The sequence below is a fragment of the Thalassophryne amazonica genome, chromosome 1 (genome assembly GCF_902500255.1).
Source record: "Thalassophryne amazonica chromosome 1, fThaAma1.1, whole genome shotgun sequence".
NCBI lineage: Eukaryota > Metazoa > Chordata > Actinopteri > Batrachoidiformes > Batrachoididae > Thalassophryne > Thalassophryne amazonica.
In genome coordinates this window covers 150,427,593-150,452,866 of record NC_047103.1, presented here as the reverse complement: position 1 = coordinate 150,452,866, position 25,274 = coordinate 150,427,593, and the positions used below count along the sequence as shown (strand labels likewise).

General features: G+C 44.0%; 1 protein-coding gene across 1 annotated transcript in view; it reads right to left on the bottom strand.

Moving 5' to 3' along the window:
* The window catches only part of si:dkey-1h24.2 (uncharacterized protein LOC100137117 homolog), a 148,701-nt gene extending 127,556 nt beyond the window's left edge, over positions 1–21,145 (bottom strand). Inside the window, exon 1 of the mRNA XM_034176068.1 lies at positions 20,765–21,145. Within this exon, the coding sequence (XP_034031959.1) occupies positions 20,765–20,879 (115 nt within the window). The 5' untranslated portion in view covers positions 20,880–21,145. The remainder of the gene's footprint in view (positions 1–20,764) is intronic.
* Between the last annotated feature and the right edge of the window lie 4,129 nt (positions 21,146–25,274).

Here is a 25,274-nt window from a genome sequence, read left to right as displayed (position 1 = left end):
ATCCGTTGCGTTACCTCTATCCAGGCCAGATGGGTGCTCCAGGCCGTCGGGTGTGCAGAGTACGCCCACAACAGCCAAGTGTCGTCTGCCACCGGCCTCTCCTCGTTTGAGGTGTGTTTGGGGTACCAGCCCCCATTGTTTCCGCTTGTGGAGGGAGAGGTCGGTGTGCCCTCGGTCCAGGCCCACCTCAGGAGGTGCCGCCGGGTGTGGCGGACCGCCCGTTCTGCCCTGTTGAAGGCCCGGATGAGGGCCAAGGCCCATGCAGACCGCCGGCGTTCCCCGGCCCCGGCATACCAGCCCGGGCAGGAGGTATGGTTGTCAACAAAGGACATCCCGCTCCAAGTGGACTCCCAAAAACTGAAAGACAGGTATATCGGGCCATTTCCCATCACCAAGGTCCTCAGCCCGGCCGCAGTGAAGCTACGGCTGCCAGCTTCACTGCGGATCCATCCTGTTTTTCACATGTCACGGATCAAGCCATACCACACCTCACCGCTCTGCACCCCTGGACGTGCACCGCCTCCTGCCCGGATCATCGATGGGGAGCCGGCATGGACCGTGCGTCGGCTTCTGGACATCCGTCGCAAGGGTCGGGGCTTCCAGTATCTGGTGGACTGGGAGGGGTATGGCCCCGAGGAATGCTCCTGGGTGAAATGGAGCTTCATCCTGGACCCGGCCCTCCTGGCCGACTTCTACGCCCGGCACCCGGATAAACCTGGTCGGGCGCCAGGAGGCGCCCGTTGAGGGAGGGGTCCTGTTGTGTGGGCCGCTGAAGAGGAGGTACTGCTGGCCCACCACCACCAGATGGCGCCCTGCTTGGAGTGCGGGCTCCAAGCACGAGAGGGCGTCGGAGCCGCGGGAGGTGACAGCTGTCACCTATCAACACCAGCTGTCACCCATCACCACCACTACAAAGGCTGGACTGCAACTCCACCTCCTCGCCGAGAAATCTTCTACCATACAGGTAATTAATTCTCTGCTGAACCTTAATCCGAGTATTAGTCTGATCTCTTTGCAGCCGTTTTCCTGGGACGGATACCCTGTCTGCTGAGTTGGCGTTTGGTGTGGACTGCGACGGCTTCGCCTCCCACCCCACCCAGATAAGTGGTTATCTCGGGAGCTGCACGAGTGTGTGATTCGGAGGTGGAGGCTCTCCCTCCTAACTGTATACAGACTGTGGGATTACTGAGTGTGCGAACTCACACTCATCCAGAACTGTTTCTGTTTTCTGCCAGCAGTACCGGGTCTGACTGCTGAAGACGGTGGCCACCTGGGGCGCAGGGCTTGGCGGCTCCGGTGTTCTTCAGATCTGTTGGTGGTGGAAGCTGTGTGGGATCCGGCTCTTCTCGCACCGGACATCTATCTTCGAGCCTGCCACACGTCACCTTGTGTCAGATTGATATACAGCATATTTGTATTTGTCTGTACTACGTTGTGCACCTTCACAACATTAAATTGTTACTTTTTGGCTATTCCATTGTCCCTTCATTAACGCCCCCTGTTGTGGGTCCGTGTCACGACACTTCCCCAACACTTACTTTTATAATGGGTTACATTATTACAGAAGTTTTAACAGAATACAAATAATCATGATTTTTAGAGAGTTTGATTCTAAAGAGCAAACTTTTTAAATATATGTATATCTAAAAAAGTCAAGGGGACTTTTTGTGTGTGTTTTTTAATAGGCACACACGGTGTTGCATATGTACAGTATACACTTTGTACACTTTTGCCAATTGCATATACCTTTGCACCAACTGCAGGATGGTGCAAGAGACAATAGGCTTTAGATGTCCAAAAGCAGAGAGCACTTTGAACATCTAAGGGTAAGCTCATGTCTAAACTATAAACAGCATTAGCATTAACTGGAGAAGTCTTTCCTGAGGGTGATGGGTCATTAAATCCCAGGCCCCTCTGCTGTCTCTGCAAACACAGTGATAGGAAAGCAGACGTCTACCAATTCTCAAAGACGCATGAAGTTCATTTCTATGACACTCCCAGACACCCCAGTGTCCAACAGTCTGTTGCCGAACAAAGATACAACCAACAACTGGTCACTTACAGTAACACTGCCGTTACGAGGCATTTGGGGTAGCCAGAAGGGTAAAGCAATGCTTAGTCTTTGTTCTTTTCCACCCAGATCTCTGGATCAGACCATCAACCCTTCTGCCTCACAGAACCCTCCCATCACAGCTGCCTCACAAAAATTCTTAATTTAGAGCTCCTTCCTCATCTGTACGGTTCCAATGTGTATGTAAACCTTTGACGCACTAAAAATCTGACACAGTGAAGAAAATATGAAAGTAATCTACCTTGTAATTGACTTAACACACGTATTGTTTGTCAAAAAGGAACATGTGCCATTGGGGAAAACTGAATCTGAATGTTTTATTGTGTAATTAACCAATACAAATCGAAAATCAATTTGAAACTGCTTGATACAACTACATCGATACATGTACCCCTGCAGTGATAGAAATGTACCATGAATGCATTGATGGATGGCTCAAATTTAATATGATGAATCATTAAGTTCAGCTTAAGGCTTGTAAGAGTTCAAAGGTTGGAATGAGGCACTCACAAGACGGGTCACAGGAACGTTATTTGTGTTATTAATTTGTTGCATCTTGTTTTTATCTCTATAGTGTTCCATGAGCATTCCTCAAACAGCTGGATGGCAGAAAACAAACATACAAAATTAGCTTCTCGTGGCTCCTGTGGTCTCTGCACAGAAATGCATTTCTTTACACTGAACACTAGCGAGTGTGTCACGTATATTGTAGACATCATAAAAACGGTATGTGGGAACCAGGCATTACAGGGAGCTTGGCTCAGCTGTGTGCCACCCTTGGTTTAAATGGTTACTATTTGTTAGACACTCGGTGGCCTGTATTAGAAAGACTAATTCAATCCAATATCAGCCTTGAGACCCTTCATACCTGTACTATCTTGGTGAAAAAGTGGATAACTTGACCTCTTTAACTACATGTGCAGAAGCCACAGAAAGCTTTGAAGAAGGCAACGTGCAAAAGAGTCATCAGCTTATTACCAGGAAGATGCTCCAGATATTTTGTGCCTATGTGTGCACATTGTATTTGTTTTAACACCATGTCCCTGCAAGTGGTTTCAATTATTTCATCTGATTACTGGGACAATGTTATGACAGCAAGCATCACCGTGCACATGCCCGAAGGGCACGAGACAGTTATTTCTTTGATAAGACACCCTGTCGGGAAAATTGGTTAGATATTAGATGCTCCTGAGCCATGCTTATTACTGTGCAGTGTGCAGTTTCGGTGTAGTAAAAAGGCAGTGTCTCTTATTCACTCTGAGCCCTCGGCAATGGTTTCTCGCTGGGAAAACAACAACAAAAAAAGAGACTGTTCATTCGAGATCCACTTCATGATGTTGTATCATAGCTACACTCAAGAAGATGGAGCGAGCTCAGCAAAAATGTCAATTTGAATGAGCATCTGAAGCGTAGTGAAAAGTGGGGCTGGGTGTTATCCCATGGAATCAAGCCCCTGACAGAACCAAAACAAGTCCAAACTCATCCGCATAATCAGATAATGTATACAACAATGTGCACATTGAGTTAAATTTGTATGCACGATTTATTATAATTCTATTTTGCTGTACTGAATACTGGCGTTCCTCAGGGATGTGTTCTGTCTCCAGTGTTGCTCAAAGCTTGCATGGAATAGGCGTTGATTAGGGTTGTGGAAACGAACAGCTTAAGCACCTTTGTTGATGAGGAAAGGTTTACTAAGTGACTTACCAGATGATGCTGTGATCTTTGCAGAATCAGTGGATGTCTTGACTGCAACACTTGAGAAGCTAAGAGAGGAACTGACATGTCTGAGTTTGCGATTGTCCTGGATAAAGACTAAAATCCAGGCTTTCAGTGACTTCCTGGATTCAAGCATCAGAAGTGTATCTGTGTGCGATGAACCTCTCAAGACATGCACAGCAACCTTTTGGCCATGTGGTGCATTTCTCTGGGCATGAGCCAGCGCACAGTTGCCTTAGAGTTGAGGAACTTAGTGACTGCAGAAGGCAAAGGGGATGCCCAAGCTTCAGTAGAGAGATGGTTACTCTCAAGAGGATATCGATCAGATGTCTTCCTGGTTGTTTACCATCCAGGATTCAAGATGGTTTATTTTAACCAAGATAGGACCTAAAACACATACACAATGGTTTTAACATATATGTTGTGATTTATAAAAACAAACTACATGTCAAAATGTTTGCATATGTGCTTAAACTGTGACCTACGCGTATGGACATTTGGAAAGGATAAAAATGTGAGTGGCAGCATTACACATAAAAATATGACATGTGCAAGTGAGTCATAAGTCATACATTTAATTCCACTTAATAACACACATCACATATAAAAGTACTTTGTCATGTTTTTTTAGCAGTGTTAGATGTGATCGCAAGCCATAATTAGTTCAGATGGACTGTTCAACTGTTAAATATATGTCAGTTGAAATATTACATCAAACCGCATATTTAACAGTTCATCAGCGCACCACAGCTGCTAAAATGTAAATATATTAATGGTGGACATTGCTGGATTATCATTTGGACACAGTATGAAGTCCTGGCTGGTATACTGGCATGAAATAAATCATGTCCCTCCTGTAAGATTATATTTAAAATGGACCCATGTTTTGTTTTGTTTTTTAACAACACAACAATACAGAGGATTCTGGACAACTGTAACAACAAATAATTGTCTGTAATATTCTGTAATTTGAGCAGTTTGAAGCTACTTCTTGTTGTAATTGTTTGTACCTTCTTAAATCTTGTTAAATGTATGCATTTTATGCAAGCGTGCCCCCACCCCCTGGCAAACCAGATGTGTTGGGGGGGTGACACATGCACCACATGTATGTGGTTTTTTGCAACTCCACAGTCGTGAGGCACTTAGACAAAATTTCACATCCAGTTCAGCAGTGATTGTCTGCTGACTGTTTTCGTGATGATAGTGCGAATGGCCACACATTTTCTAAGTGCCATGCGAGCGGTATTAGATGTTCATGTGTGTCAGCTGGAATTTGGCTGACGCCTGCCATGAGAGGGTTCAATGGGCTAGCAAACCACACACTCAGCTGCTGGTGTGCGCAAATAGTTGTAGCAACAGGTGTACGAGACGTTGGAGGCAGCTACGATTTTACACATTGTGCATACGATTCCTGCTTCATGTGCACTTCATGCGCAATTCGACCAAATTCGCACTATGTGTGAAAGGGCCCTTAACAAATGAAATGAACTGACCCACAAATCATGAAATCACTTGTTTTGTTACTGTCTGCAATGTCAAAGCAAATGTATGGATCATGCCTTATTTTTCATTTATTTTACACATTTGTTCAATGAATCAATGAATATAACAACAACAACTAGAATGGAACTGATACTAATAACATATAAAAGTAAATGCAACAACCGATAAAGAGATGACAACATAAACTATGTCTATACCGAAAATAAATGAACAGAGAGACAAAACCAGAGCCTACAGAATAATGCAATAAATAACAAACGGCACATAACCAGATAAGAAACACTGAAGATGAATAATAACTAAAACCAGTGACTAATGCATAATACAATAAATGTGACTGAAGTGACAAAAAGGGACCATGAATGAAAGAATACAAAGGTAATACAATAAGCAATAAGGCAAAACAAACTACAGGCAAGACAGGAACTAAGACAAAACTAAATACATGGCAACCAAGTGATACACAGAAAATAAATGAAACAAAACTAATCATAAATAGAGCATGACCAACATGACATGACATAACATGAATAAAAAAATCAGAAGGCAAAGAATCCGGAGGCCACCGAGAACCCACAACCAAACAGAAACCCCTCGTGGGCAGGAAAGAGCATGACATCAACATAGCATTTGCCATGTAACTGTTTGAGTCATTCACATACTTGAATGATATGCTGAAGGATAATGTAGTACAGTCAGTGTCTAAATACTTTTTAATATATAAAAAAATAAATAAATAAAAATCAGTGGCAACAAGAGCCTCTTCATGGTGTTCCACTGGTTTACTGAGGTTTGTTTTTCATTCTTTCATTCATTTTCTGCCACTCGTCTGTTCCAGGTCGCGGTGGCAGTAGACTTATCGGCTCATCCCACACTTCCCTATTCTCGGCCAACCTTAAAATTCTTCCTGGGGGATCCCGAGGCATTTGGGAGGTTTGTTTTTCCCTGTCTTGATAGTGCTAAGCATATCCAGGAAGTAAGAATGGGATTAGCTTGACAACATTAGCTCCATTTATTTCAAACTTTAAAGTATTTTTATAACAAACATACCTGTTGAACATGAAAGCTGACATTTAGCTGTTCAGCTATGTATTTTATTTGTTATCTGCTTTGGTATTCACAGGAAATTAATTTGATGTTTTACAATTCTGGAAATTCTGTCACATTAGCTTCTCATTCAGTGTGAGCACTACAGTCAGTGGCTGCGCGTATAAACACTAGTGCGGCATGGCGGATAAGTTTAATAAATTTGAAATTGAATTTCCACCAGAGATTGCAGTGTGGCTCTGTGGTGCTCATCATATGGCAACACACCACACAAACATGAATGGAGGCGATGCACCCAAACATCTTTCCATGACAATCAGAACATGCAGTTATTATTAATGCAGAACTGAAATGTTATGAAATCTATTCCAGGATAAGCCTCACCTTTTCACCAATGCTCATGAAAATTTTTATTTTTGATCATACATTGTGCCGTGAAGTTACGGACAATAATGTAATATTCTGGCTCTCAAACTGTAATGGTGCTGATTTCCAGTTAAACTTAAGATGTAATGATGCTGTGAACCACCAAATTAATGGACAAACAGCAGGGAACACAAACAGTGTAGTTTGTAAACCTGCAGACTTTATGTGTTGAAGGGCTTTAGAACCCACTCACTGTCAAGGCAGAAGAGTTTTAATCTGTGAATTACCCCAACAAATGCGCAAACACACTCTGTTCTATGCATGTGCACATACATGCACATGTATGTAGCTCAGCTCCACCCTCCGTCAAACAGAAAAACACAGGAATATCAGGCATGTTTGAGCAGTGAAACAAATAACAGTCCAGAAAATAAATAGCGGAACCAAATGTATTAACCAATTAAAAAATATCAAAAACTAAAGGAAAGTAAAAATATCATGCATTTACTCTGATGTGACCTCATGCTCCTCCAGATGCTTATTGCCTTTGGGTGATGTGTTGATTTCACATATTACGTACACCAAGGACTTAATATGTCAGGCCTTGGAAGACACGACTGAATTTTGGAGGTGATCTGGATCCAGATTATTTACATCACAATGTAAAACCAAAATCAGGAAGACCCTACTTTGTTTCAGCGTGTGAATTAAATATCAGATTGCAACATCTTGATCAGTCGGACCGTTCTGGATCAGTGTGCAATTATTTCATTGTGTTGTGAAATCCAGATCTAGGTGAAGTCCTGGTCATGTGAATCACATATCTTTTACTTTGAGTCCTCATCAACCCTTGGTGGACGTCCGAAATCTCAGCTTGCTCTTGTTCGATTAGTGTTTAAGCTCCAACAAGAATAAATGCATGATTTTTAACCTTTAAACTTTCTTAAAAAAATGCTTCCTGACTTAAAGTTAACGGAGGTAAATTTAGTGGAATCCGATTGCTGCAATAATTGTTTTCAAAGCTAGCTTATCTGCTAACAAAAAAGTTAGCTTTGCTAATTAGCTGTTAACCGATTAGCAGAACCATTCACACTTCTGCCAGGGACTCATCTTGCAGGATGAGCAGATTCAGTTCCAGGCCCAAATTTATAAAAATATTGCTGATTTTCACCACTGAAGAAATGTTTTTAACATCCGTCTTGATCGCTAGTTAAGGCCCTTCACACATAACACGAAAGACGCAGAAACTGGAAGAAAATCTGCGAACCAAACACAAAATGGGGAACCACAAACAGCGTGAGCAGCTGCACCACATCGCGCCACTGATGTGGAGAAAAATAAAATAAAAGTCAGCTGTGTAATTAGTGAATATCACTGGGTTGATATAAATAATAACTAAAAGGGGACGCAATACAGAACCCTGCAGTTAAATAACCCTAGTTAAATAAAAAATAAATGCCAGTCACGGGATTCGAATCTGCAATTTACAAAAGCCCAAATTACCAGACAGACACTTTACCACTGCACTACAATCACTGTCTTACAACACAGTGTAAAATAACTAAAATCAACAGGGAGATAAACGTATTTTTTAAAAAAGAAGAGAAAAAAGTGCCGTAATAACTGACAAAACAGCATTTGTTACTGCATATTTTTGGTGATATTGACTGAAAATGGCGTATTTGTGGTGCTGTTGGCTTGTCATATTGTCATAGTCCTGTGGCGCGTGTGCTCCGTCGGACACACACCAGGGCGGACCCACGTGACATTCAGATTGTCTGCTGTGTGATCTGACGGTTCATTTCACATGGAGCAGTCTGCTGACGTGCGCTGTGTCCAGCTCTCCACAATTTCACTGATACTTACTGGACTGGTAAGCATTAAAAGCCGAGACAGACATGTCCAAACTTGTCCTCTGACACGCCGAAATGGAGGTGTTCCTTTGTCTCGCTTCCAAAGCGAATCGGTCTTTACACGCGAAGCCTCCGCGCGGCTTTCCATGACAAAATCTCTTGTTAAAAGTGAAATCTGCCGGAAAATGGCTGATCCAGAGCTGGTCCAGCTCTTGTGATAACCAGAGAAAGAGCACACGACGGTCTCGTATCCACAGAGCCATCCGTTTAGAAATGGTCCGGCGGCTTGTGCCGCGTCATCGCAGCGCAGAGCGCGGCACGCCGAGCGTCCTTAAAGCCGTCCTTAATGCTGTAGTAACAGACCTTATTCTCTATGAAGCCCGTAAAATTTTCACCAAAAGCCAGATAAATTTTTTGAATGGTTTCCAGGTGCCAGTCTCTAACAGCTTCTGAAAAAATTCTGATGGAAAAAAAGTCCTTTTCATTCCGCCAGTTCCAGACAATGTAAATCCGACGAGGGGGCGGGACCACTCCTTCCCAAGGCGTACTCACAGGCGAATGACGTCACCGACAGGCGTGGAAAAACTCACACATGCGCACAAGGGTTCAAGCATGTCTGACGTAAAAACATATGAATGAAATCCATATAGTTTTGGAAAAAAAAAAAGGACCGTTACTTTATTGACAGACCTCGTACATATCAGCATGTCATGCAAGTGTGCTCTCCCCCCGTACGCCACATGTGTGGGGGGCGCGACAGTGACACACACGCGCACGCCACATATGTGTTGGTTTTTGCAACACCACACTCGTGGGGGCACTTAGACAAATTTCACTGCCAGCTCGAAAGTGGTCGTCTCACTATTTTCGTGCTTACAGTGCAAACGGCACCACATTTTCTAAGTGCCAAGCGAGCGGTGTTGGATTTTCAGTGTGACACCTGGAATTTGGCCGACACCTGCCGTGAGAGGGATCGAATGGGCTCTCCATGGCACTCTGTCTTTCAGCCACTGGTGTGCACGAATAGTTGTAGCGACACATGTATGAGGCGTTGGAGGCAGCTCCGATTTTTCACAACTGGGATGCAATTCCTCCTTTGTGCACTAGTTGGCTTCAATCATGTTATGTGTGAAGGGGCCCTTATGAACATTCAGCTGACATGAAACCTTTACACTAGGTGTGCGTTTGACAAGATCAAGGGTAAGAAGACGAAGAGCTACCATTAAATATAATTATTCTTAAATAACAATTATTAACAACCTTAAACATCATCCAAAAATGTTTATGTCAGTGACATCAATATTTCTGTATGTGTCAGGGCTTGAGTTTTGTTCTTTTGTGTTATCAGGTTTTTGGTTTATTTATTCTTTTGTTGGGATTTTTCTGCTTGGGTCTGTCTGTCTCTGTTTCTCTTATTGGTTCTTGGTAATCAGTGTTTCTCTTTCTCTCTCTGGCCACGCCCTGCTTCTGGTGCTTTCCATGTGCACCTGTTCCTGATTTGCTGATTGCCACCTGGGGTTTTATAAGCTCACTGGGTGGTATTGTTCCCCGCCAGTTTGTCGTGCCTTGTGCCTGCATTCCAGCTCTGTACCTGTGTTCTTGTTCCTGCCTGCCTCATAGTGTGTACCTGACCTCCTGCCTGTTGTTTTGACCACGCCATTTTGCCTGATGATTTCTGTACTGCTGCTTTTGTTGGACTGCCTGCTCGTGTACCGACCTCTGCATTTTCCTTTAGTAAAGACCACTAACAAACAGAGCTGTCTGCCGGAGCTGTGCATTTGTATCCTACCATTACCATACATCCCGCCTGTCAGTACAAACTGGCCAACGATGGACGCAGCCAGCTCTGACCCATTACGGTCAGCAGTACGCTGTCACAGTAAGCAGCTCACACAGCAGCAAGACCATCTCACTGCTCTGACTTCCGGGTTTAGCGATCCCGCTAAACGTCAAGACTCATTTATGGAGTTGGTAAGCACTCAGATGAATCAGTTGTTAACCAGACTTGATCATCAGGCTTCCCTCATGACGACCACCGACAGTACCAGTTCGTCACCACTGGGGCTGTCAGCACCCGCACCTGCTTCTACACCTGCACATAAGTACTGCAACCTGCTGTCTCCACCAGAACGCTTCTCAGGCGAATCAGGTGACGTCAGACCGTTTATAACGCAGTGTGAGTTGAACTTTGAGCTCATGGCCTGTAAGTTCCCGTCCGACAGGACGAAGATAGCTTACATCATCACTCACCTGACTGGTCGTGCATTGGCGTGGGCAACAGCTGAGTGGGGTCGTAAATGCGCCATCTGCTTCTCTCTTCCGGCTTTCACCACTGCTTTGCAGTTGGTTTTCCAGCACACGTCTCCGGGCCGTGAAGCAGCTCGATCCCTCATGAGGCTGAGGCAGGGAAAACGTCGAGTGTCCAATTACGCAATAGACTTCCGCATCCTGGCTGCTAAAAGTGACTGGAATCTCGCAGCTCTTCAGGATGTCTTTCTCCAGGGCTTGGCTGAAGAGATTCAGGATCGGCTGGTGTCTGTGAATCTCCCCGAAGACCTGGATCAGCTCATCGCTCTCGCCATCCGGACCGACCGGCGCTTGCAAGACCTTCCACGGCGTGCCATCTGGCACCCAGCCAGCCGCTCCGCATCTCCCCCTCTCTGCACTTCCTCCAGTAAGGTCGACGCTGATTCTCCGCGTCGCAGCACAAAGGAGCTTGTGCAGCTGGGCCGCAGTCACCTCTCCTCCGCTGAGAAGTAGCGTCGTCGTGACAACAGACTTTGTTTTTACTGTGGCGATTCAGGACACATGATTAGTCATTGCCTAGCCAGGAGTGCCACCTTGCGGCCAAAGTCGGACATATGGGTGAGTCTAAATTCTATTTCTCCATCCACAGCACAAAATGTTATTCCTGTGAGGCTCTCCTCTGAGCATTCCTCTGTTTCCTTGTCAGCCTTCACTGATTCCGGTTCTGACGCAAATTTAATTCAGTCCTCTCTTGCCAGGTCCCTGCATCTGAATTTAGTAGAGCTCTCGCGCCCTCTGGTGGTGCGTGCTGTGGATGGCCGTGAATTGGGACGTGTCACTCACCGCACTCAGTCTGTTTCTTTGATTGTGACAGAGAATCACGCCGAAATGATCAGTTTTCATGTGTTTGACAAGATGACACATCCGCTTATTCTGGGGCACCCCTGGTTACAGCAGCACTGTCCTCATTTTAATTGGGCTGAGGGGAAAATTGTGTCATGGGGCCCAGCTTGTGATAACTCCTGCCTTTCAAGATCAATTCTCTCTCAGCCCGTTGCTAACCCAGATCTCACTGGGGTTCCTGCTTGCTATCATGATTTAGCTACAGTTTTTAGCAAAAGCAGGGCCAAATCACTACCTCCTCATCGTGTGTATGATTGCGCCATCGAGCTCCTTCCTGGGGCAAACCCACCCCGGGGATAACTATTTTCTCTGTCGGCACCTGAACGCCACGCGATGAACGAGTACATACAGGAGTCCTTAGCAGCTGGGCTAATTCATCACTCCTCGTCACTTGCTGGGGCGGGGCTTTTCTTTGTGGAGAAGAAAGATAAATCACTCCGCCCATGCATTGATTACCGGGGGCTTAACGAAGTTACCATTAACAACCGTTATCCTCTGCCGCTCATCTCATCAGCTTTTGAGTTATTGGAAGGAGCTACGGTGTTTACGAAATTAGATCTCAGTAATGCTTATCATCTTGTTCGGATCAGAGAAGGAGACGAGTGGAAAACGGCGTTCAATACACCCTCGGGGCACTATGAATATTTAGTGATGCCATTTGGTCTCACAAATGCCCCAGCTGTGTTTCAAAACCTGGTAAATGATGTGTTGCAGAATTATTTCAATAAGTTTGTATTTGTTTATCTGGATGATATTTTGATTTTCTCACCTGATCTAGATTCGCATATTGAACATGTTCACACCGTACTTCAGACCCTGTTAAGCCATAGCCTGTTTGTCAAAGCTGAAAAATGTGAATTTCACTAATCTTCTGTTTCTTTCTTGGGGTTTGTGATTTCAGAAGGTGAAATTAAAATGGATCCTGCCAAGGTGGCTGCGGTACGAGATTGGCCTGTTCCATCTTCTCGTAAGGAGGTCCAGAAATTCCTGGGCTTCGCTAATTTCTACCACAAGTTCATTCGTAATTTCAGTTCCATTGCAACTCCTCTTCATGACGCCACATCATCCCTCCGGTCATTTTCATGGATGCCGGAGTGCGAGAACGCTTTCAGGGTCTTAAAGAATCGCTTTACTGAGGCCCCCGTGCTGCTCCTCCCTGACCCCGCCCGACAGTTCGTGGTAGAGGTAGACGCTTCCGATTTTGGAGTGGGTGCGGTACTGTCTCAAGGACGTGCTGAAGACAATAGGCTGCATCCGTGCGCCTATTTGTCCAAGAAGTTGACACCTGCTGAGCGAAATTACAGCATCGGGGACCGCGAGCTGTTGGCAGTAAAGGTGGCCTTGGAGGAGTGGCGCCACTGGCTGGAGGGGGTACAAACACCTTTTCTGGTTTATACGATCATAAAAATCTGGAGTATTTGCGATCGGCCAAACGCCTTAACGCTCGTCAAGCTAGGTGGGCAATATTTTTTAGCAGATTCAATTTCATGTTGTCATACTGGCCTGGGACAAAAAACGGGAAACCCGATGCCTTGTCTCGTCAGGGGGAACCTGTCAACGCCCCAGCAGATCCTGAACCCATCCTGCCTGCTTCCTGTTTTGTTTCCACTCTCACATGGGAAATTGAGTCGAGAGTCCGGTCGGCAGCTGATGGGGTTCCGGTGTCTTGCGCCTGTCCTGCTTATAGGCTTTTTGTTCCTGCCGGACTCAGGGGGGAGGTAATCAAGTGGGGACACGACAGCCGCTTTGCTTGCCATCCGGGTATAAAAAAGACTCAGTTGGTACTTCAGCAGAGATTTTGGTGGCCGGGAATGGTGAATCATGTAACCGAATGTTAATGCTTGTCAAACCTGTGCTATGCATAAGATGCCCAATCGCCCTCCTGCAGGACTGTTAATGCCGTTGCCTGTTCCTACTCATCCATGGTCACACATTACTATGGATTTTGTAACTGGTCTTCCACCCTCTAGAGGAAACACTGTGATTTTGTCCGTAGTTGATAGATTATCCAAAATGGCTCATTTTGTTCCCCTGCCCAAGTTACCTTCAGCCAAGGAAACCGCAGAGGTGATGCTTACGAGCATCTTTAGAATCCATGGTTTTCCCCAGGATATTGTGTCGGATTGGGGTCCTCAATTTGTATCACACTTCTGGAGGGAATTCTGCCGTCTCCTTGGGGTTTCAGCTAGTTTAACCTCGGGTTACCATCCACAAGCCAATGGTCAAACCGAGCGGGTCAACCAAGATTTGGAAGAGGGACTCCGAATTTTAGACTCCCAGCAGCCTGCCATCTGGTCCGTCCAACTGCCCTGGGTTGAACTAGCCCATAATCACTTGCCTTCAGCATCTACTGGTTACTCACCTTTTCATGTCGTTTTTGGTCATCAACCCTCTCTGTTTCCTCCTCTAGATCTCGACTTTTCGGTTCCTTCTGCACTTCGTCTCATCCTCCGCTGCACAGGCCTATAAGTCTGCCGCTGACCGTAGAAGGTCCCCTGCTCCTGCCTATGTTCCCGGCCAAAAAGTGTGACTTTCTACCCGCCATCTGAAATTGAGAGGACTGTCTCGTAAACTGGCTCCCAGGTTCATCGGTCCATTTCCTGTGTCCAGAATTATTAACCCCGTTTCTGTTCGTCTTCGTCTCCCCAGGTCACTCCGCATTCATCTGTCCTTTCATACCAGTCAGATTAAACCTGCTAGGTCCAGTCCTTTGTGCCCTCCTGCCGTTCCCCCCCCCCCCCCCCCCGCCCGCCCGGTTCGTGGATGGTGGCCCGGCGTTCGCAGTGCGGCGGCTCCTGGCCTCTCGCCGTTGTGGCCGTGGGGTTCAGTATTTGGTGGATTGGGAGGGTTATGGCCCTGAGGAGCGGTCATGGATTCCCTCCCGCTTTGTTCTGGACCCCGCTCTGATTCATGAGTTTCACTCCTCTCATCCTGGTTCGCCTGGGGCGTCCGGGGTCGGCCGTGGAGGAGGGGGGGGGAGTACTGTCAGGGCTTGAGTTTTGTTCTTTTGTGTTATCAGATTTTTGGTTTATTTATTCTTTTGTTGGGATTTTTCTGCTTGGGTCTGTCTGTCTCTGTTTCTCTTATTGGTTCTTGGTAATGGGTGTTTCTCTTTCTCTCTCTGGCCACGCCCTGCTTCTGGTGCTTTCCATGTGCACCTGTTCCTGATTGCCACCTGGGGTTTTATAAGCTCACTGGGTGGTATTGTTCTCCTCCAGTTTATCGTGCCTTGTGCCTGCATTCCAGCTCTGTACCTGTGTTCTTGTTCCTGCCTGCCTCATAGTGTGTACCTGACCTCCTGCCTGTTTTGACCACGCCATTTTGCCTGATGATTTCTGTACTGCTGCTTTTGTTGGACTGCCTGCTCGTGTACCGACCTCTGCATTTTCCTTTAGTAAAGACCACTAACAAACAGAGCTGTCTGCCGGAGCTGTGCATTTGTGTCCTACCATTACCGTGCATCCCGCCTGTCAGTATGAAACACAAAAATCTTGTTAAAGAGTAAAAATCCATGGTTTGGAGTAAAAGAAAAAAAAAAAATCAGTGAACAGTGTTCAGAGAATATTGTGAGGCTTTAATTTTACATCCCACCACCAGAGTTTCACGTCTGATAGCACCAACACAGATGATGCAAATAATCATCCGTGCTGGGAGACAGAAGAATCAGACCCAGTTATGGTTTAGGGAAATAAGAGAGCATGCAGTGAGTGTGTGTCCTCACAAAAGTGAGACGGGGGCGGTAATTTATCTCAGGACATTTCTTGGTTGCACACTGAGGGCAGTTGGACCAGAATGAAGCTGATGAAGCCGTGTTCAGGCCTCCCTTATAAGGTCAGTGAAAGCAGATGGAGGAATGGCTGTGAATTATTTAGAGAGGAAGATTTTAAATTTTCTTGAAACTGCATCAGCGGCAGGGAGAAAAACTGATTCAGAACTGATTACCTAATGAGTCGGTAGACTGTAAAGCCTGGGGAGTGGGGGGGGGGGGTGTAACTCTCCTCTGCCGTGATGTTGAAGAGCTTAGAAGCCAAACTTCATCAAAACAAGTAGTAACACTTAAACACCTCTAAATGCTGATTTTCATTGTGATTGTGATATTACTGATGCAAAAAGCTGACCGATGGTCTTCCTATTGCTCGATTACACACAGTGTGGATGAGAATGTTGATTACAACAAAATCTGATATCAGTTTGTGCTGGTCAAACAAACCGATCAGCATAAAGCTGCAACCATCTGATTATTCTCACAGATCAATCAAATATAATAATAATAATAATATCTAGAGAGTGTTCCAAGAGTGAGTGGCTTAGTGGTTAGCACTGTTGCCTCACAGCAAGAAGGTCATGGGCTTGATTCCCCACTTTTGGCATTTCTGTGTGAAATTTGCATGTTCTCCTGTGTATTCGCGTGGGTTTCCTCCGAGTGCTCCGGCTTCCTCTCACATCTAAACACATGCACGTTAGGTGGAGTGAGTGAGTGTGTGAGTGTTCCAAGGGCATATACCTTTGCCAAAACATCACACATATCTGTAAATGTTAGCAGGATTACACAAAACTACCGTCGTGTGCTGCTCAGTTTAGGTTCATAAGCTTGAAGAAATTACGCAGCAGCACTGGAACTATTCACATTTATTTACAGGACTTTCAAAACATAATCCACCTGCTCCAGTCAGGATCACCTCACTTCTGGGACTGGCTGCGCTTCACTCACATCCTTATATTCTCACTGGCCTAGTGCCCCTGCAGGTGACATTTGTCACTGCAGTCATAAAGTTCCAAATGCAACAACTACAAAACCAATTTTCTTGAAACTTGATGAAAAGGTGGGGTACGGACAAAGAAGAATTTTATTTATTAATCTGCCAAAATGAAGTTTTGGCAAGATAAACCTGTTTTAGCAAGACAAACCTTCAGAAACCTTCAGGGTTTACCTGGAGGTCAAAGATGACCTACAAGTAGGTCAAATTTCATATTTGAGTAAAACAAATTGTGCAGTGCACCAAATTATAGAGCTTAATTACAGGATTCAGAACATATCAAAAGTTTTGTGTTATTTGGTGACGTTATGGTGACAAAAAGGTGCAAAATTTAGATATTTAAGGGTGAAAAAGTGTGCAAATTGTCTTGGATCATCTTCAAAATGGACATGTAGAAACTTGAAGAAAACTTCTCTTGACAAGCGAAAAAAATTGAGATCAAGGTCAAAGATCAAGGTCACAATATGGTCAAAGACCAGTCTCAGTAAATAAACATTCCTGAAGGCATTTTCTTGATTTTTTGCATCCAAATATCAGGGAATTATAGGGGTTGGCTTTGCAAAAGTGCTGTTGTCTCAGAAAAGCAAATGACCTTGACCTTCAGGGCTTGTCGTGAGGTCAAATGTGACCTACATGTAGGTCAAAATCCATTTCTAAGTGAAACATGTGTGGTACATCAGATGAAAGGTCTTGGTGAATGCTTTCTAAAGATATCATGATTGCTCTGGTATGACTTCACTGAGTGACGTTATGATGGAAAGAGGTTCAGATTATGACATTAAAAGATGTGGTGCAGGTAGTTCTTTTCTCAGTATTGTCTTCAAGATGCACCTGTGGACACTTGGTCCTTATCTTGACATCTTATCTTGACACACAATGTGATCATCTAAAGAAATTGTCAGTCCCCTTCTTGGTGGTCGTTCCTCGTGGTAATCTCTCTCAACTTTTGGCAAGATACCCATCACCCTCAGTGTAACAGTTTTCATTTATTTATTATTAACATTGAGAGATTAGGTGTTGTTCAACATCTAAGGTGACAGGTGGTGCATGAGGCTTTGTCTGCTCTGCGCTTGTCAAAATTTGTCAAAAGTTACACGCAGTTACACTGCAGGGTTTTTTTTTATACCAATTGACTTACTGGACAATCAAAATTAACAACAGTTCATTGCATTCAATGATCACTGAATTCATCATTCACACTCACACACTCATCTTCAACCGCTTAGTCCAAATTAAGGGTCATTGGGGGGGGGAGTCTATCCCAGCAGTCATAGAGTGCAAGGTGGGGTGCACCCAGGACAGGATGCCAGTCTGTCACAGGGCCACATATAGACAAACAAACACATTCACACCTGCATACACACCTACGGACATTTTTAAAGTGTCCAATCCACCACCTGCATGTCTTTGGATGTGAGACGAAGCCGGAGCACACAGAGAAACTACGCAAACACAGGGAGAACACACAAACTCCACACAGAAAGGCCACAGGTGGGAATCAAACCCACGAGCTTCTCGCTGTGAGGCAACAGTGTTAACCACTAAGCCACTGTGCTGCCTGAATTCATCATTCTATTGAGATAAATCAAAAATAAAAGGGCGCAATCTAATTAAGGTTATATTTTAAACTCTGTCTCCCACTGCGTGCGTGTGTGTGTGTGTGTTTCTGGGTGACAAACATAACTTCCTTGGCAACACTGGTTCTCAAAGAATGGGGTGGGGACCCTCTGGGGACAATGGGAGTATGTAGCAATGAGATGTGAAAAATATTGAGTTGGTGTTTTCTTTTCATGGAGCAGTACACCTTAATATTTTTTGATGAATGAATGGAATGTTGTGTTTTTATAGCATTCTGTAATCTCCCTGACAAGGCTTCCTGATGGAAAAGTCTCCTGTTTTTCCAGCCTTCCTCCCCAAACACAGCTATTGTTTGTGTGAATCAAGATATAGTATTAAATGTAGTTGCACACAAATTATTTTTACTGTTGTGACACTGAATGATTTTCACGAATAAAGTCGTGACAAAAATGTACACACAGTGTGCACAGGATTATAGCTGACAGCACCAATGTTATCGATTGAATATTGTCTTAATGTTCTGATTCTCACATCTGGGACACAATTAAGGGACTTTGTCCACATTTGTTTGGGCAAGTTAGAGGCATTTGTCACAGTGTTAACCATAGATTCAGTCATGTCTATGTATTTACACAGAGCCTGCGTGCCCGCATCAAAGCGCTCTCCTCCCCATGGCGTTACACGGGTGACTTGCTGAGTAGACAGTGCACATGTGCCAAACAATGCAACAACAGGCTATTAAAGCTGGATGACTAAAGATCCCAATATTTATTCAGTTTCAGGCAACATCTATTGTACAAATGAAGTGTTCAGATGCAAAACCACATTAGTGCAGCAGATAAGTGAATATGTACTGAGGGATCCTTCAAATGGTGATGCAAGCACCAAATTTGGCACACATACTCCTTAGACATTACTCTTTTAAACATGCCGAGTGGCCACGTGAACTTTCAATAGGCGACCAAGAAGGGGACAATTGAAGAATTACACAGGGGTGAACATTTAAAAATACTCCAATCATAATGAAACGTATTCCATATTATTTGTCTGATCATAAAGATTCCATAAAGGTATAGTTTGGACTATCTGTGAATGAATGTTGTGAAGTTATGGGGTAAAAACAGTAAAAACACTGACAAAGGTCAATTTCAGTTTGTACAGGGGTCTAAAGTTAAAGTTGCTCCAATTTTGGTAAAACGTGGTGCAAATTACTGGTTGAGCTAATAGGATTAATAAATGGAATAGTTTTGATTGTGTTGCGTGCTTGGTTTGCAAAGTAAAAGTTAAACAATGTCAACATCCATTGGATTCTATAACATGTGACATGTGCTACCCTGTAACTTGATAACTAACCATGATACATGATGCAAACTATTCCTTTTTAAAACCATATTCACTCAACTAATAATTTGCATCACTTTTTACCAAAATTGGAGCAACTTTAACTTTTGACCCCTGTACAAATTGAAATTGACCTTTGTCACCATTCTTGCTGTTTTTACCCCATAACTCCAGAACATTCATTCACAGATAGTCCAAACTATACCTTTTTGGAATCTTTATGATCAGACAAATAATATGGAATACCTTTCAATATGATTGGAGCATCTTTAAATTTTGACCCCAGTGTAATTCTTCAATTGAATACTTCTTGGCTGCCTATTGAAAGTTCATGTGGCCACTCTGCATTTTTAAAAGAGTAATGTCTAAGGAGTACGTGTGCCAAATTTGGTGCTTGCATCACAATTTGAAGCATTTTTTTTTTTTTAGTTATCCGCTGCACTAAATGGAGAAAACTGCAGTTTAAAATGCACAGATTTCCATCAACAAAATGGAAATGATTTGTTCAAAGTATTTAATATTTTGCACACTAAACATTACCGAAGCAGCCAAGTGCATAATTTCCTCAACTAAAAATGTCATTTTGGAGATGCTGGGTTTTGCATCTGAATCCTTCAAATGGACCCATTTTGAGCATAAAAGCAGTATAACAGTTCATGCTCTTGGAATTTCACAGTTTTATCTCCATAATCTGCTGTTGTGGGTTAGCTGTTCTTTTGGGAATAGAGGGATGCCTATTTATCGTTCAAAGGCAGGTGGCGGGGGCGTTGGAAAGCACTGTAATATCTGATTTTTAACCATTTAAACAACTCAGTTTAAGTCATTCTGGAGAAAGATTTAAAACAGTTGCCACGTTTGCCAAAAACACCAGCTACAAGAAAGAAAATTAAGAAATCCTGTCCTCTTAGAACCTACAAGGAATCACAATTTTGTTTTTTCTTTTTCCTTATAATCAACACATGCATTAATCAATGAAGTAGAATGATTCAACATAGCTCAAGGCGGGGTGAGGTGGGGGGTGATGTGACCAGCACATAAGGGAAACGCTGGTTTAAGATGAGTGATCAATTATCTTAAAGGCTGCTGATGAGATACTTAAACAGGTAATCAGTCACATGTCAATTTTTAATTAGTCAACAGGAACACAAATGGTCGACTGTTTTTAAACCAGGGACTAGTGCTTAAATTCATTTATTCATTTTAATCAGTCTGCTAGTGGCTTCAGATCATAAATAAGCACAGTATTTCTGGAAGCCATCTGTTTGGAGCCAGATGTTTTCCACCTTCTGCATGGTGGAATGAGAAGCACAAATACAGTTCACACACCTGCAGCTTGGATGATTCATGCAGCAAGAAGAGAAGAGAAGAGATGTTCTTACTGGGTCTGCTGGTCGTTTTGATGGAAAGGTTTGTGCAGCTCACATAGTCCGTAACTTCCACGCTGAGGTTCGTGCAGTCTGACACCCCACTCACATTCATCGCCCGAAAATCCATCTTCTGTGGCTCCAACTGCAGGTTTGTTTTGTTTTTTTCTGAGTTTTTTTGAGTTTTTTTAGTAGTAGTAACTTAATTGCGCTTGCACAGGCTGAGGCACAAACATACAAATGTGCATTTGGCACCAATCCGTGTGGGGAATGGCACCTGGAAAGTCCACTGATGAGTTGCTGATGGTACAAATGAGACAGGTCCACGCACGCAGCACCAAACTGTGGAGGAATGAAGCTGCGCTGCTAAGGCAACTGAATGAGAGGAGGAGGAGGAGACAGAGGAGGAGGAGGAGTGTCTCTCTCTCTCTCTCTCTCTCTCGCTTACTGTCATTCAGGACCATCAATGTGCAGCACACAAGATGATCACAAACACAGCCGAGTAAAGCTCAAAGTAACCAAGGTGTTGAAATGCATGCTGGTTCTATTTATTAAAACATGGTGATGCCTGTTTTTCTTCAGTGCCCTAATTCTCCATTTAATCCCCAATTCCATCCTTCATCCTTCCTGTCTCGAGGGATCCCAAAAGCCATTATCACGTCCTCACACACTCCCCACAAATAAGTCACAGAGCTGCAGTGGTACTGAAATGAACAACAAATTCAGTTCATGGATCAAGAAAAATGAATTATCAACTCTTCTGATCACAGCTTAGAGCTGTTACATTGTGCAAAATCACCCCGATCCTAAAAACCAGGGCTTTTGTTCTCCTATAAAGCAACTCAGTGACCTCATGACTCAGAGCTCTCGCCTAATGCCTCACAATTTCAATAGCACAGGTCACAGAGACTGTTTCTGCTGAGACAAACACCACAAATACACTTCTGATGGCAGAGTCCAGGATGTCATTTAAAGCCTAAATGTTGGTCTTAATTCCATGCAATGTGTAATATTTGACTTCATATGAAGGAGCTGCTCCACCCCCCACACACTATACTGACCATTAGCGCAACCAGACCAAAGACAGGTGTATCCACCCACTGAGATCTAGCCAATTCCAGGTCTACAGATCACAGGAAATGGTGTCACAACAGCGCAGAGCTTTAGAGGCTTGCACAACAGCAGCAGAACATGACTGTCCACTCAGAAAGGATGCTCCATCCGCCTACCTTCATGAGTGACTCAGGATTGGACTCTCAAGACAGAAAAGCCTTGGTGGTCCACCAGTGGCGGAGCCAATTGGTGGCTTGGGGGGCCATAAAATTTTATTACAGAGATTAGAGCATGCCATAGGTATTAAAGGCACTGCGCTGCAGTGGTCTGAATCATATTTATCTAATAGATTACAATTTGTTCATGTAAATGGATAATCTTCTTCACAGACTAAGGTTAATTATGGAGTTCCACAAGGTTCTGTACTAGGACCAATTTTATTCACTTTATACATGCTTCCCTTAGGCAGTATTATTAGACAGCATTGCTTAAATTTTCATTGTTACGCAGATGATACCCAGCTTTATCTATCCATGAAGCCAGAGGACACACACCAATTAGCTAAACTGCAGGATTGTCTTACAGACATAAAGACATGGATGACCTCTAATTTCCTGCTTTTAAACTCAGATAAAACTGAAGTTATTGTACTTGGCCCCACAAATCTTAGAAACATGGTGTCTAACCAGATCCTTACTCTGGATGGCATTACCGTGACCTCTAGTAATACTGTGAGAAATCTTGGAGTCATTTTTGATCAGGATATGTCATTCAATGTGCATATTAAACAAATATGTAGGACTGCTTTTTTGCATTTGCGCAATATCTCTAAAATTAGAAAGGTCTTGTCTCAGAGTGATGCTGAAAAACTAATTTATGCATTTATTTCCTCTAGGCTGGACTATTGTAATTCATTATTATCAGGTTGTCCTAAAAGTTCCCTGAAAAGCCTTCAGTTAATTCAAAATGCTGCAGCTAGAGTACTGACAGGGACTAGAAGGAGAGAGCATATTTCACCCATATTGGACTCTCTTCATTGGCTTCCTGTTAATTCTAGAACAGAATTTAAAATTCTTCTTCTTACTTATAAGGTTTTGAATAATCAGGTCCCATCTTATCTTAGGGACCTCATAGTACCATATCACCCCAATAGAGCGCTTCGCTCTCAGACTGCAGGCTTACTTGTAGTTCCTAGGGTTTTTAAGAGCAGAATGGGAGGCAGAGCCTTCAGCTTTCAGGCTCCTCTCCTGTGGAACCAGCTCCCAATTCGGATCAGGGAGACAGACACCCTCTCTACTTTTAAGATTAGGCTTAAAACTTTCCTTTTTGCTAAAGCTTATAGTTAGGGCTGGATCAGGTGACCCTGAACCATCCTGTTATGTGGGCCGCTGAAGAGGAGGTACTGCTGGCCCACTACCACAAGAGGGCGCCTTGCTTGGAGTGCGGGCTCCAAGCACGAGAAGGCGCCAGACCCAGAGGAAGTGACAGCTGTCACTCATCACACCAGCTGTCACTCATCTTCACCACTACTTAAGCCGGACTGCAACTCCACCTCCCCGCCGAGAAATCAACTACCATTAAAAAGGTAATTTCTCTGCTGACAGACACTTTGTGTGTTTAACCTGAACTTCTGTTACAGCCGTTTTCCTGGAGTGTTTTCTTGTCTGAGGAATTGGCGTTTGGTGTGACAGCGACGGCTTCGCCTCACATCCCAACCCAGATAAGTGGTTAAACCAGGAGCTGTACGAGTGTGTGATTGGAGGTGGAGGAGCTCCCTCCTAACTGTGTATGGACTGTGAATTACTGAGTGTGCGGACTCACACTCATACATCTTATCTCTGCTTTCTGCCAGCAGTACCAGGGTCGACAGCCGAAGACAGAGGCCACCTGGGGACTCGGGACTTGGCGGCTCCGGTGTTCTTCAGACCGTTGGTGGTGGAAGCCGTGTGGGACGCGGCTTCTCTCTCGTCAGGGGTCTTCTATCTTCGAGCCTGCCCACACGTCACCTGGTGTTATTGACTGTGCAAATTTCTGTACATTTAGTTGTGTGTTATCACAACATTAAATTGTTACTTTTTGGCTTACTCATTGTCCGTTCATTTGCGCCCCTTGTTGTGGGTCTGTGCTACGACACCTTCCAAACACATCCCTTAGTTATGCTGCTATAGACTTAGACTGCTGGGGGGTTCCCATGATGCACTGAGTGTTTCTCTTTTTGCTCTGTATGCACCACTCTGCATTAATCATTAGTGATTGATCTCTGCTCTCCTCCACAGCATGTCTTTTTCCTGGTTCTCTCCCTCAGCCCCAACCAGTCCCAGCAGAAGACTGCCCCTCCCTGAGCCTGGTTCTGCTGGAGGTTTCTTCCTGTTAAAAGGGAGTTTTTCCTTCCTACTGTCGCCAAGTGCTTGCTCACAGGGGGTCGTTTTGACCGTTGGGGTTTTTCCGTAATTATTGTATGGCTTTGCCTTACAATATAAAGCGCCTTGGGGCAACTGTTTGTTGTGATTTGGCGCTATATAAATATTTGTGGATCTCAACTGCAGTTTTGCGCTGAGAATGTCTCAATATTGCGTAACTGAGCAAAGTGATGAATGTGTGTGTTCGGTCATCCACCAATGCTGTATCACCCTTCACAAACATAATTTTCAGTTTTGCAAAAACATTTATTTGTAAAACCCCACACACGTTACAAATCAGAAATTCGTGTTTGTGGATCACAAAGCACATGATTTTAAGTGATGTGTGTGCGCATTGATACCACATTTTAGAGGAGCACGGGTGACTAAAATATATCTTGGTATTTATAAAGCAATTTACTATATATTGTTCATTTCGATGACATTTTGTGGAGCCCCTCCAACTTTTACCAGCCTCCCCCCCCCAACAAAGATTTCCTGGCACCGCCACTGTGGTCTGCTGTGTTTGTTTTTACCTGAGGCTAATGGCCATAGGTTATTGCGAAGACCTGGCATCTCTCCATCTGTCTGTCTGTGCTCAGCATAAGTCCAGTTCCATTACTGCCACAGTCTTCGAATTCAGAGGGAACATTCTTGGGACACAGACCTTGGACAAGTTCAAAGATGGCTAACCTTGACATATTTTAAGAGGTTAAAATGCCTCATTCTGTTTGAACCTGTTCTGCTTTGGTTTTTGAGTGGCGGGGGATGACAGCCAATCAGAGTAGAGCTGTACCGTGACGTCACCGGCTGGTCTTTTCAAAACCGCTTTGCTTTGTGTTTATATGCATGTCTCACATATTATGTAAAGGTTAGCGAGAAATAAGCACTTCTAAAACCGAAAACAGTGTTTTTCGAACCTAATAACACTGCTGAGCTTATTAGCATTAGCATGGTGACATCACAGGCTGGTAGCTAGCTGCAAACCTCTTTCGTTTATGTGTAAATATATCCTCTTTGTCATATATTATTTAAAAGCTAATGAGAAATAAACACTTCTAAAACTGAAAACG